Source organism: Triturus cristatus, chromosome 3_1, assembly GCF_964204655.1.
Source record: "Triturus cristatus chromosome 3_1, aTriCri1.1, whole genome shotgun sequence".
Taxonomy (NCBI): domain Eukaryota; kingdom Metazoa; phylum Chordata; class Amphibia; order Caudata; family Salamandridae; genus Triturus; species Triturus cristatus.
The window spans coordinates 825,664,015-825,678,297 of NC_140583.1; the positions used below are offsets into that span (position 1 = coordinate 825,664,015).

The window sequence follows — 14,283 nt, forward strand, 5'->3', positions numbered from 1 at the left end:
ATTTCTAAAAAAAATGTTTATGTGGAAAAAAATGTTGGCATATTTTTGTGATATGCAGGATGGATAATATCAAACCCTAAGAACAGAGTGTATATGAGTTTTTTTGTCACAAATAGGAAAACATAGGTTGGTTTTGGCTCTTGATTCAAGCCAGCTAAGCTTTGGACCATGGTGGATGGCAGACAGCGCTCCTCTTAGATTTAATTTATCTCAGCATCTGGCGCTTCTCTGCTATGCCCACAACCCAACCAGCCTCAAGACACAAATTGCGCTTACCTTGCAACAATTTGAACTCGCCCCAATCCTGATACTACTTGGCTTCGCTTAGGACTAATATTATTTTAGCCGTACACACGTTTTTTCGCTTTTGCCCGTTTTAGTAGCTCAGTGGTTTTTTTTTGTTTTTTTTAAAGTACACGGGGTAATCGTTGGGATTTCACGTCATGTGTTATCACTTCATGTTTTGTCGTCGTGATTCTAAGGTCACCGAGTGTGTGTCGAACCTGACAGTCAGCATTTTAAGGTTGACAGAATGACTATTAGTTAAGTAATCAAAACACCTGCTATCTGCAGTGCTACAAAAATACTAAAAAGCAGCAAAATGTGCAGCTAGACCGGTATCATGCCCCAGGAGGAGTCATCACATTACACCAGTTCTCAAAGATCCATACTGGTTATCTTTGGAGGCCAGGATATCATTCAAGATGGCCAGCCTAGCTTACAAAGCTTTACTCCTGCACTGGCCTGCCCACCTTCATGAGGCTCTGAAGATTGCAGGAGCTACCAGAACGATGAGCAGCACCCATAACCTAAGACTTGAAACTTAGAGAATCTGAAGAAAAAAAGCTGGTGGGCAGTCGGTCTGATGAACAGCGCCTGCATTATAGAACCGCCTACCAATTGACTTCAGATGTGCACATCTCGGTTTTAGATTCACAAGAAACTGAAAATATACCTGTTTAAACTACGTATGGATTCACATATTCATCCTCTGATGTATGATGTTTCTTTCTGCACGTCTATGCTCCCCTTATCTACCACTCTGTGACACATGTTATGTAATGTTATATAATTTGTAGAGCGCATGGCTGCCCCAGCAAAGGGGTGTCCCAGCGCTAAGCACAGACAGCAAAAGGAAGACCGGCGGAGACAACGCCCCAATTCATTAATTAGAGAACCCATACGTTTTTATAGCCTTAGGAAAAGCTATATGATCATAAATGCATCTAATGTTCACCGGGAGGGAGTTCCACCGTTTAGGAGCTAAAGCTCGAAACGAACGTCCTCCGGCTCTGGCTTTCTTAATCCGCGGTATAACCGCCAGGTGCTGATTAAAGGAGCGCAAGAGGCGGGATGGTGTGTACGGTGTAAGAAGATCTGCAAGGATTTCTGGGGATTGAGCATTGAGAATCCAGTGAGTAATACACAGAGTTTTAAAAAGAACACGCTTTTCCACAGGGAGCCAATGGAGTCTATTAATGAATTCTGAGATATGGCAAGTCCTGGGGAGCCCAAACAACAGTCGGGCTGCCGCATTCCTTATTCTCGGTAGGCGCTGTGTCTCTGCTCTCCCAGATATAGAGCACTAGCATAGTCCAGCCTAGACAATATGGTAGCCTGGATGATGACCTGCCGGATTTTGGGCTCAAAAACGCCCAACAGAAGTTTAAGGCCTCAAAGGAGTCTGAACAGCCGCGGTCGGTGGTGGAGTAACTGCAGGGCGGTGACGTGGGGAGGGGCAGGGTGGGAGGTAGTAAACTATGGATTACGGAGGTTTACAGGTAAGTTAACATATAAATTAATAAAAATGAATTTCGTTGCGTGCACAGCATCGCATTTGGGGATGCAGTGCACGCAACGAAATTTGTTTTATTAATTTATATGTTAACTTACCTGTAAACCTCTGTAATCCATAGTTTACTACCCCCCACCCTGCCCCTCCCCCTCCCCACGTCACCGCCCTGCAGTTACTCCTACTACCGACCGCGGCTGAGTCTGAAGCAAACTCCGGCCTCAATCTTCGTTTGTGGCTGGAAGGAAAGGGCCGAATCAAACCAGACACCCACATTTTAACTGTTTACTTAGGTGAGGGTGTGGTACCAAGAACAGAAGACCACCATTGCTCACTCCACAAATGTGTGTTTTTTCCCCACCAGCAAGATTTCGGATTTGGTGGCGTTAAGTTAAAGGCAATTTGATGTCTTCCAGTTCGCGACCTCTGTTAAATCCTTCCTAAACTTAGCAGCATCCAGAGTGGGGTTATTAGACAGAGTGATCACTAACTGTGTGTCGTCTGCGTAAGAGACAACAGTCAAGCCCCTATCTTTTGCCAATGCTGCCAAGGGCCGTATATAAATGTTAAAAAGGGTCGGACTCAGGGCAGAGCCCTGTGGAACACCCTGGCGGACACTGTGCGTTTGAGAACAAAAAGGGGGGGGGGGCGATCACTTGAAAATATCTTTCCGAAAGGAATGAGGAAAGCCACCCCAGGGCAGTGCCACTAATGCCAATGTCCTCCACACGTTGCAGAAGAATCTGGTGAGACACAGTGTCAAATGCGGCACTTACGTCAATTAAAATTAGAGCAGAAGTGCCTCCAGAGTCCAGAGAGTGCCGCAGATGTTCCGTGACCGCCAGGAGAGCTGACTCCATACTATGACGTGGACGAAAGCCATTCTGAGAGGGGTCCAGCATATTGTAGGTGTCAATGTAACTAAAGAGGATGGAATTGATGTGAGCTTCGGTGATTTTGGCCATCAAAGGGAGGAGGGAAATAGGGTGGAAATTAGAAGGCTTTGAGTCATCCGGTGTGGGTTTCTTGAGGAGAGGGATCACTTTAGCATGTTTCCAAGCCGTGGAAACCATAGCAGAGGTTAAGGACAAATTTATGAGGTCACAAAACACAGGCAATAACTGTGTTAAAAAAGCCTTGAATTGGTCAGGTTTATGAGGATCTGACGGCGATCTCGATTTACGTTTGTTGCAGATAGACCGCATGGCTTCCCGGGGAAGTGCCAGAAAAACAGAAAGTGAAGGACCGGTAGCTACCGAAGGATATGACCGACCTATACGGGGCACTATGTGAGGGAAAGCTTTATAGATATTGTCAACCTTTTTAATAAAGAAGGCAGCGAGGATCTCACTTTCTCATTGGAAGTGAGGGGAGATGAAATGGGTTGCCCAGAAGTTTTAAGATCCTTAAGAAGGGAGAATATACATTTAGTGGGGTTAGTGCTGTTTTTAATTTCCCTGGAAAAAAGTCCGCTCTAACATCTCAAATCTCCTGCCCTCCTGCTCAACACACTGCAGTGTTCTTTGTGTTCTTGCTTCTGGCTTATGGATATTAGTCACGCTAAATGTTTCTTTGTTTCTAACTTTGTTCTTTGTAAAATGGCTTACATTAGGTTGTTTAAATGTACAACACACTGCTACTGTATGGTTCCATCATTTATATATATCAGAATCACTAGATTGATCTTCGTTGTTATGTTTTTTGTAAAACTCCAGACATTATGTTGTTTAAATGTACAGCATGCATTATGTATCAACAAAGCCTCTCCTTTGTGTGCCCTATAAGCCCACAAGACTGTGTGCTTAATTTGTACATATGGGACATAGTAAACATTAGGGAAACGTACAGTTACCAAAAGCTGTTTGTCACTGTGTAAGGTCAAAGACAATTTCAGTGATCAAGCCAGGCCTGGAGCAAAAATCCATAAAAAAACAACCTTATCATGGTTGAGTATGATATATGAGAATGCTAAAATAAATTAATAAAAAATGTAAAGTAAGAATGAAAGCTATTGAAATAATAACAGTAATGCATTAGTATAATGCTTCCTATTTATGTCCACACCTCAAAGTACAGTGATAATCAGGGCATGAATATGTGGTCTCGAAGATGGAGTAGTGTTGAGTGACTCAGCTTGCGTTGTTTTTGTTACCTGCAGGTAGTACATGCCATTCCACTACCCTGCCTGCCCTTGTGCGGACGTCCACCATGATGATGCAGCCTTCTTTGGATATCAAGCCATTCATGCCATTCTCTGTGGAGAGCAGCTCTGCTGTTGGACTCTTCCCAAACTTCAACACAGTAAGTAGACTCTGCTCTTTTTCTTCTTAATGTATTTCAGTAGTGACTGCCTTTTTTTGTGTTAGGATTCTACTATAGAGACAAGACTAACCAGAACTACAGTTCAGAACTTTGTGTCCAGTTCACAAAACGCTGGTGCCATATAGAGTTGGAAAAGGTTGGATTTACGATTATAATTCCCAAATTCTGATTCACAGAATCAGGACCTGCAGAATTTTCTGATCAAAAATTTCCCCTATGACAGTGAAGGAGCCTCCTGCTTGCCAGATTTCCTGCTGCCTTAAGCATAGTAATGGGGGTAGGAAATGGATGATACGAAGGGAGGGTCATGGTGGAGTCAAAGGGAATGATTTCAACATCCAATCAGAACGTTTTTGGTATTCATAAACATCATCTTCTCTCCCAATAATTCTCCCACTCCATCCCACTCAACTTGCCGGTCAAATGTATAAGGCTAACTACCTGCTCATCCTAGGAATGTCCCGGCACTGAAGACTGCAAAGCAAAACAAAGTAAACCAGTTAATGAGAGGAGAGCAACCAAGTTTAAACCGAAATAGTGATTTAGGACCCAGGATCCGAAGTTCAAGAGGAATCTGCTTCCAAGCCTTTGGCTTCAAGAAAAGAGAAATAATTCCCCCCTTCCTCACCTGCCTCGGCCACAGCACTACCACCAAAGCAGCCTTTGACAAGAACAACTCTCTAGATGGACGATAAGGCAAAAATCTTTTTTTAAAGATAGCATGCTCCCAAAAGAGGGAGCAGGCTATGAACCAAGACTAAAGATTTGAAGAGGATCCTTTTCTTGATTAGGAGCAAATGAAGAGAACTTAGATGGGTGGAAGCCAAAGCATGCCAGGGAAGACTCAAAATTAAACAAGTGGAGTCATTCTGGACTGCTTGAAGCCGTCTAATCAGACCTTCTACAACCCTAGATAAAGGGCTTTAGCATGGTCCAATCTAGGAGTAGTCAGCGCTTGACACTCTGTCTTCCTAGAATGGAGATGCACCAGTTGCTAGTGATGGCCAGCTCCTCCCCGTCTTCAGGTGCTCTTGCTTCTGGGTCTACGGCAAGTGGAGACTCTCAGCGGTACCGCTGGCGTGCCTCATTGATTTCGCGTTTACAGTGTCTACCGAGGCTCGGCGGGGGGTTCTTTGCTGCAGGATTATGCTCCTGGTGCCCGGCACTTTGGAATTAAACGCACAGTATAAAAGGCGGCGACTGCGGTATCCGCCGATGGACGGCTGGCCCGGCCGGGACGAGTGCCGGTAAAATGTCACGTCCTCGAGTGGTCGAAGGGTTAAAAGGTGAGCCTGCCTGCCCGTCTGCTGTGTGCGTTTCTAATGGAGAACCTCAGATCTCCTGATCTCTTGACATGAGGAAATACCTGTTTAGTATATATGAGACACAGGCTACAACCAGAGGACACTTGGCATGTGTTTGCTGGCAAATATATTTAGGGTCTTCTGCTCTCTAGTGCTATCTAGTGCTCTTTAGTGGTTTATACAGACCCTAATGACAAGCGCCCTAGAGTCCATGGGAGTTTTATGTGTGATGGTCTGTGCATAATAGCATTCAATAACCAGCAATTGAACAAAGAGGGACCCCCCTGAAATTGATAATAGTTTAAAGGGCAAGTGAAATGACGCAATAAATGTGAATAATACCTGGTCCTTTCAACGCAGTTAAAGACCTTAATATTCTAAACTAGAGTCTTCTGTGGTGTAGGGAGGGAAAGGGCCAAAAAGTAAGATCTGGGGAGAGAAAAAAAGTAAGGACTGGAAGCTGCTGTTCTCGCCGGAGATAGCCCTTGCCCTCCCCTGCCCGACAAGCTGTGGCTGACTGAAAAATAATGGGAAAGCATTTAAAATTGTCTAACTTAATCGCCAAGGTGGATTCAGCCGCAAGCCTTAAAGCCAAAATGCGATCAGCCCAAATGAAGGCAGCATCAGCTGCGTCAAGAGCAGAACATAGTCAAAAAGCTCGGAACGAGTCCATGATAATTTCTAGCTCTTTGAGCTCAGAAGAGGAACCCCTAGAATTCAGAAAGGATGTTGGAGCAATGGGTTCAGATGCGGACAGTGTATCTCAAGGAGAGCCAGAGGAAGGAATAAGGTCAGAGGAAGAGCCAGGCCCACATGCAAAAATTCCAGAAAATCCTGATCAGGAGGCCGGAAAGGGTAAAGAAAACTCGCCTTTACTTGAACTTGCAAAGGAAAAAATGGTCAACCAAAATTATCAAGTCATTAAGGACTATCGATTATTCGCTAAAGGTAAAACATACATGAGCACCCTGACCGCGCCTTCGACAATGCAAGGGTCTCCGGATGAGACACAAATCAGTCCCTCGCAAAGTGATCAATCTTCCTTGGGACCATCAGCTACTGTGGAGGAAAAGGACAGACACAGATTCCCTCAAAAAGAGAATAGCCTGTCTGTGAATGCTCAGTTGCCAGCACAGTTGCCATCTCAATCCCCGACAATGCAACAGCTTCCGCCACAACCACAGATCCAGTTGCCAAGTAAAGCAGGGTAGCAAGGATGGACTCAGATAGAATCAGGAGGGCCCCAATGCAGGCAGTTGGAACAACTCCAAGTAGAAGGAACTCTCCTGCAATGCGACATAAAAACTCTGCTAAATCTCATTTTAGAAGAAATAAGAGAGTTTAAAACAACTCAAGCAAACAAGATAGCATCCCTTCATCAGCGTCTCTCAAAGATCGAGTAGGCAATGAGCAGTTTTCCAGTAAGCATTCAAGAGGCTGAATCTAGAATTGCACAGCTTGAAGACCAAATGAACACCATGCAGCAACAGGTGAACTTAGTTAAAAAGGAAAAAACGTGACTCGAAGGTAAACTTGAGGAGCTCGAGAATCATTTGCGGCGCTCAAACTTGCGCATAGTCGGAGTTCCAGAAGGGAGCGAAGGGTCCCAAACTCTTCAATGGGTCGAGACTTTTATCAAGAAAAGTGTGCTGACAGAATCCGCAGGAGATCTTACTATAACAAGAGCACATTGTGTGCCTTCGCACCCATTTCCTAATTCCAAATTGCCACAAACAATTCTGATTAACTTTGCTGACTATCGCATCAAAGAGCAGATACTATCTAAAGCTATTCAGAAGAGACAATTTCCAATCAATGATGGTTTCAGTTGTCGGATTTTCACTGATATGTCGACAGCTGCCGCTCGCTGGCGTAAAGAGTTTGTTAAATTGCTATATCTTTTTAAGGCACAGGGCGCTCAGGCTACAATAGCTCAGCAGTCTAAGTTAAGGGTACTAATGAGAGGCAAGTTCCACATGTTCGCGAATATAGAGGAAGTTCAGGAGCGGCTGAGAGAAATCTCCACTATAAAATAGAAAATAGTCTCTAAGCTACAGTGCAGGGTGGCTGGAGGCTGGGGGGGGGGGTCGAGTCACTCCCGGTGCAGTTCCATGGCTCCTCATAAGGGAGTTAACTCGGGGAGGGTCGTGATGGGTTCGGCGGGCATTTTCCCATCTCCTAGAGTGGGGACGGTGTTGGGAGGGTGGGGCAGATGGTGGGTGTGGGTTGCAAAAATAAAAAAAAATGAGCAGAATCATAGTAGATTTTTGGAATTGGATTTTTGAATGGATCACGGCAATATCTAAGTATCAATCTCAGAGATGGTTTCTAAACTCCGTATAATTTCGGTTAACGTAAATGGAGTATTGAATAAACAAAAGTACGGTGGGATAATAAGATGGTTAGCTTCTTTTTCACCACAAGTCCTCTTCCTTCAAGAAACCCACCACAAAACAAACACTCCAAACCCTTTTATCCCGAAAACTTTTCCCAAAGTATTCTTGGCTAATGCAGGTACGGCAATAAGGGGGGGTTGCGATATATTTTAGCCGGGGGCTGGACTGGGAGTTTAGTCAAGTTCAGAGAGATCCTCAAGGTCGACGGCAATGAGTCACGGTGAGCTTAAATGGGAACATCCTAAATTTTGTGAACTATTATGCACCAATTATAGATGACCCTACATCTATAGTCAGTATTAATGAGATACTTAGAGGAGTTACGGGCCCGATAATTTTTGGGGGGAATTTTAATTATATACAAGACCTGACAAAGGATGCTTCGAATAAAAATATTAAACAGTTGAAGCCAAAGACTAAAAAAGTAATAGATGTAACAAGATTACCAATTAATTGATCCATGGCGTAGAACCCATCGGGAAGAACTACAATATACCTGTTACTCTTGACAATTTCAGTCGGCTTCCCGTATTGACTTTTTAAAAATCTCTCGTCCTTTGAAATACTAAGACTTGGGCATGGGGGCCAATTCATTTTCGGCTGTAAGGCAATGTAAAGTCTTTATCAGTATAAATCCATTTTATGGGCTTGAACTGGGCTATTTTTTAGGGTTTGAAAGCACTGCACTTTATTGAATTATAATTGATTGCACTTTAGTAAGTTTGTATTGAAGTCTAAGGCTCAGCACCATATACAGTTGGTGAATGGGCACATTGCCCTTTAGGATATTAGGGATATTTAGAGAAGCCTATGTCAAGAAAGTCATCGACATAGTAGATACATAAATGTATCAAAATAAATGGGGATGCAATGTACTGTATTGCCTCTGTTCGAGTTGAAAGCACTGCACTGTATGGTTTAGAACCGGAATATTTTTGGGGTTCGAAAGCACTGCACTTTATTGAATTATAACTGGTTGCACTTTAGTAAGTTTGTATTAAAGTTTAAGGCTCTGCACCAGATACTGTTGGTGAATAGGCACATTGCACTATAGAGAAAGGTACATTTAGAGAAGCCTATGGCAAGTGAGTCGTTGCTATAGAAGATACACTATTGCATCGAAATAAATGGGGCTGCAATGCATGGCATCGGCTCAATTGGTTGAAACCACTGTACTGTATAGTAGTTGATCCATGACAGAATTGTTATTTTAAGATTGTGTTTAAATTATATGGTATTTAGTGATGTATTTGTATTTTGTATTTTGTATTTGTATGTGGATTTATTAAGAGCGATTGATGCCCGGGGGCGTCCAAGCGCTGAGGGACCGATAGGTGTATAGGCAGAGGCGGGGATAGTTACCAGAATTATTGTGGGGAGTTGAAAAGAAGAGTCTTGAGCTGTTTCCGGAATGAGGTAAGAGTAGAATTGGCTCTCAGATGAAGAGGAAGGGCGTTCCATAGCTTGGAAGCGTTATGGGTGAACGTCCTACCGCCTGCTCTGGCTCTTTTTATTCTGGGTGCGGTGGCCAGAAAAGTCTGGTTTGACCGTAGGTTTCTGCTTGGATGGTAGTGAGAGATTAGGTCGCGGGTGATGATTGGGCCTTTGTCCCAGAAAGCCAGGTGGGCAATACACAAGGCTTTGAAGTGGATTCTTTGGCGGACTGGCAGCCAGTGTAGACTGGTCAGACTAGCTCTGACGGATTGTCGGCGTGGGAGCTGGAGCAGTGTCCGAGCTGCACAGTTCTGCACTGTTTGAAGTCTCCGCAGTGTGTAGTCTGGTGCAGCGAGGTATAGGACATTATTGAAGTCCAGGCGGGACTGGATCAGACCCTGGATGGCCACTTGTTTTGCCTCCATGGGTAAAAGATGAAGAATTTTTTTGAGCATTTTAAGAAGGCCAAAACAGGTGGCGGAAAGTTTGGTAGCTTGTGTGTCGAATGACAGGGATTTATCGAGCCACACCCCAAGACTCCTGATGTTGTCCTTGGGTGTTGGGGGGGTGCCCAGACAGGGTGGCCACAGGGAATTGAAGGAGCTAGGATTCGCGGGACCTAGAAGCATCAGCTCCGTCTTGTCCCCGTTTAGCTTGAGTGATGAGGAAGACATCCAGCTCTTTACTTCCTCAAGGCATTTACAGAGTCCCCCGCTCATGGGAATGTTGGCCTCATGTGCCAGTGAGACCACCAGCTGGGTGTCGTCCGCATAGGAGATGATCTTAACTCCATACGGATGAACAACCTCAGCCAGTGGCCTCATATAAATGTTAAATAGCGCCGGGCTTAAAGAGGAGCCTTGTGGGACCCCGCACCTTAAAGGTCTGCTGGTAGATACTGATTCACCGTCGAAAACCTGAAAGGATCTGTCTTTCAGGAAGGACTCGAACCATAGCCAAGCCTGGTGCTTGACGCCAACATTAGACAGACGGTTCAGCAGGATGTCATGGCTGACCGTGTCAAAGGCCGCGCTGAGGTCAAGGAGGATCACTGCCACTGATCCTCCTTGGTCCAAGATTTTTCTGGATTCCTCGGTGACCTTGAGGAGGGCGGTCTCGGTTCCGTGCTTGGGTCGGAAGCCTGTCTGGGTGGGGTCTAGCAGTTGGTTGGTTTCTAGGAAGGTGACCAGAAGGCTGTTGATGTATTTCTCCAACACCTTGCTCAGCCAGGGAAGCAGGGAGATTGGCCGATAGTTGCTGAAGTCTAATGGGTCCAAACTGGGTTTCTTCAGCAGTGCTTTAACCATGGCCCGTTTCCATCCAGGAGGGACCGTGCCGGAGGAGATAGAGGCATTCAGGAGGTCCATTATGATGGGTAGGGTGACCTGAGATGCCGACATTATAATGTCTGGTGGGGCTGGGTCGTTGGGGGAGCCAGATTTGACTTTCCGGGCTACAGTTTCCAGAGATGCCAGATCTAGGGGGGGGAAGTGAGCTAGTGTAGTGGGAGTCTGTAAGGTAGGGTGTGCCAAGACTGTGTTAGTCGAGGCTGGAACGGAGGTGGCCAGGGGGGGAAAGGAGGCGTAGATTTTGTCAATATTTTGGTGGAAAAAGGCTGCCACATTGTTGCAATGCTCTGTGGATGTGGTTACAGGTGGGCTGGGTGGTAGCTTGGAGAGATTTTTTACTATTAGGAAAATCTCCCTAGGTTTTGATTTGGCTGACATGATTTTGTTAGAAAAATATGCCGCTTGAGTGGCTTTGATTTCTTCTTTGTACTCTTTAAGTAGCGTTCGGTATTGGGTTTTTCCTATTGGAGAGAAGTCCAGACGCCATTTCCTTTCAGCTTTCCTGCATAGGCGTTTCTTTGCCCTAAGGGCCTCTGAATACCATGGTGCCGATTTGTGGGAACGTTTTAGAGTGGTTTTTCTTTTGGGGAGAGTGTTGTCAAGGGATTGGGTGATCCAGTCTTCATAGGACTGGTCAGCTAGGCGTGGATCCTTATTATGGAGAGGAGGGTTGCTAGCGAGTTTGCTCATCCATTTGTCGACTGGAAGGCGGGACCAGGCTCTGGCTATTCGTACTGTGGGTTTAATGGTTGGAGGTTTGAGTGTGGTCCAGGTGAAGGGGACTAGTAAATGGTCAGTCCATGGAAGGGGGATTGGTAGGCTGGATGTAAGATCTGCGCAATTGCTGAACACAGGGTCCAGCAAATGGCCTTTGACGTGAGTGGAGGACCTAACGATTTGGGTTAGCTGCAGCGCTGCTAGGTCATTTATCATCATAGTGGCTATGTGATCGGTTGTGGAGTCAAGGTGGCAGTTAAGATCCCCTAACAGGGTGAAGTTCGAGGAAGTGCTGACGCGTTCCGCCACAATCGAAGCGAGAAGATTGTGGAATTGTTTGGAAGGGCCTGGAGGGCGGTAAATTAGAGTACCTGTGAAGCAGGTGTTAGGGGAGAGTTCGAGGCAGAAGGCTAGGCTCTCGCAGTCAGGGATGGTCTCCGGAATTACTCGACAGAGGAATTGGTCTTTATAGATAATAGCTAGACCTCCTCCTCTGCCCTCAGGGCGGTCCTGCCGAATGATTTGGAAGCCGGGAGCGAGGGCTGTGATTACCGCGGGGTCCGAATCTGTGGCCAGCCATGTTTCTGTTAGGAAGACAATGTCTGGCATACGTTCTTCCAGCAATAATGCGAACTCTGCCCTGTGTTTGGGCAGGGATCTGCAGTTGAGCAAGAACATGCGGTACTCATGTGAATGGTCTGGAGCCGGCTTAGGTTTAAGGGTTGATTGGCAGGAGGGGCAGGAATGTGGGATGTTTTCTGCATGAAACTGGGGCTGAAGGCAATCTCTGCCGGTGGGTCTTAATCCCATGAGAGTTTCCGAGTTGTAATGTCTGAGTTTTATAGTCGGGGATATAGGGGGGGTGGCCCTAGGCCCGGTCTCGGCACGGACGAGCACAGACGAGCTTGCCTTATGCGCGCCTTCGGCGCGCAATCGTCGCGCCCGCTGCGCTCGTCCGCTGCGCTTCCGGTACATGCACATGTTTTGAAGAAGGGGATAGGTGAAGGCGTGGCCTCTAGTGGGCGTGCCCAATCAGGGCGAGGGGAGATAATTAGGCGGGAAATGCGGCGATTTCGCCCTTCCCAGCGCTCGTTTTCAGCATGGAAGGGTGCCTGCACACAGAGTATGTGTCCCATGAGGGGTGAGTGAGTTAAAATCCAAGTGACAAAAATACAGTATTTTAAGTTTTAAAAACAGTGAATAGTTCTGTCTTCTTCTACTCCCGGCTGCGCCTCAGGAGGGTCCAAGTTATCTGACTCGCTTGTAGTTCAGCGCGTTTTTTATAGCTAGGACTAAGGGGGCGTGGCCTCTAGTGGGCGTGCCCAATCAGGGCGAGGGGAGATAATTAGGCGGGAAATGCGGCGATTTCGCCCTTCCCAGCGCTCGTTTTCAGCGTGGAAGGGTGCCTGCACACAGAGGATGTGTCCCAGGAGGGGTGAGTGAGTTAAAATCCAAGTGACAAAAATACAGTATTTTAAGTTTTAAAACAGTGAATAGTTCTGTCTTCTTCTACTCCCGGCTGCGCCTCAGGAGGGTCCAAGTTGTACATCTATCAAATTGATTGCATTAACTCGCTGTCGGGTCTATGTTTCTGCTCAATAAAGGGATAAAAAAAAGAAAAACAATTATGCCAAATGTTTAAAGTCTGGAACTTTTATTGGCATCAGGGGTAAAAAAAAAATAGAATGAAGATGCAGCAAGAAAATAACTATCCTAACAGTGTGAAGCAAACTAAAGCAGGAGCTACACCAGTAGAAACCTGTGGTTGGTGGGAGAGTTGTTTATTAAACTTGCCTCCAATATTTTTAGTCACTAGTTTTGGTAGTGGAGGGAGCGGTAATGATGTCAGCCAGCATAACTCGCCAGCATAACTCCCACCAGTTGACTTGATGTTACCCAAATTAAACAATTTTAGTCTAATGTAAATTGTATTTCAGCTGACTCCTGTGCATCCAATCAAAAACTGCATGCTTTAAAGGACGTTTCCAAAAATGTTAGATCATTCTCATAAGAAGCAGCTGCATATCATCAGCATAAGAAATAAATTTGCACCTAAAGGATACAACCAGGGGAGGCAGCGGAGTCATATATATGTTAAATAAAGTATGGCTCAACAATGAGCCCTGTGGCACCCTCTGCCTGATGGGTTTGATATGTGGTGAAGAACGAGCCAACCAAACTGACTGGCCCCTGTAGTCCAGAAAAGATTAGATCCATCCTCTTACTTGGCCCCCAAACCCCAGATTGGCAAGGCGTTGCAGGAGAATGGAATGGGAGATGGTATTGAATGCTGGCGAAAGATCTAGTAAAATCAGGGCAGCCTTCTTACCTTGATCCGGGGACTGCTTAATATGATCTGACACTCCTAACAGGGCCATGTCTGTGCTAAACCTGGGGCAAAATCTGGATTGACTATGATGCAGAAGCTTGCACTGCTCTAAAATGAGAGCTCATTATTAACCAGTTTTTCAAGCATCTTCAATAACACAGGAAGTAGCGAGATAGGCTAAAAATTGAATAATATCCTAGTGTCCAAGTAAGGTTTTTTTTAATGCTGGCACAAACCCATTAAACAACAGAAGATTGAAAACCATATTAATGACATCTTAGACCTCAGGGCAAGGAGGGAAGGGGGACAGGGATCTGTGGGAGACCCAGATTTACAGTGTTAAATTGCTGTTCCCGACTCCTCGAGAGAGAGATGGAACTAAACTCAGAGAAATCACTACCATAACAAACCGGATTCTCATCCAAAAGCTTTGTTGCAGGGATCGTTGCAGGGATTCTGTTGGAAACATAACTAAGCCTGGGATCACAGAACGTCCGTATGTAGGGACTGAGTCACTGTGCCACGGAATTACCTATGGGCCGTAATCCTGACTAGTTTATAATGCCTTACCTGCCCTCCTAACCTTCCCAAAGTGACAGGTAAGTTGGCACCCCAAAATGCAACACTGTAGTCCCCTCAG

At 45.6% G+C, this 14,283-nt stretch overlaps 1 protein-coding gene across 3 annotated transcripts in view; it reads left to right on the forward strand.

Annotated features, from left to right (window-relative positions):
* The window catches only part of ZNF385B (zinc finger protein 385B), a 1,050,548-nt gene that overhangs the window by 726,846 nt on the left and 309,419 nt on the right, over positions 1 to 14,283 (forward strand). For all 3 annotated transcript variants that reach the window (XM_085645198.1, XM_085645197.1, XM_085645199.1), the window contains one exon: positions 3,951 to 4,093. In XM_085645198.1, the coding sequence (XP_085501324.1) occupies positions 3,951 to 4,093 (143 nt within the window). The remainder of the gene's footprint in view (positions 1 to 3,950; positions 4,094 to 14,283) is intronic.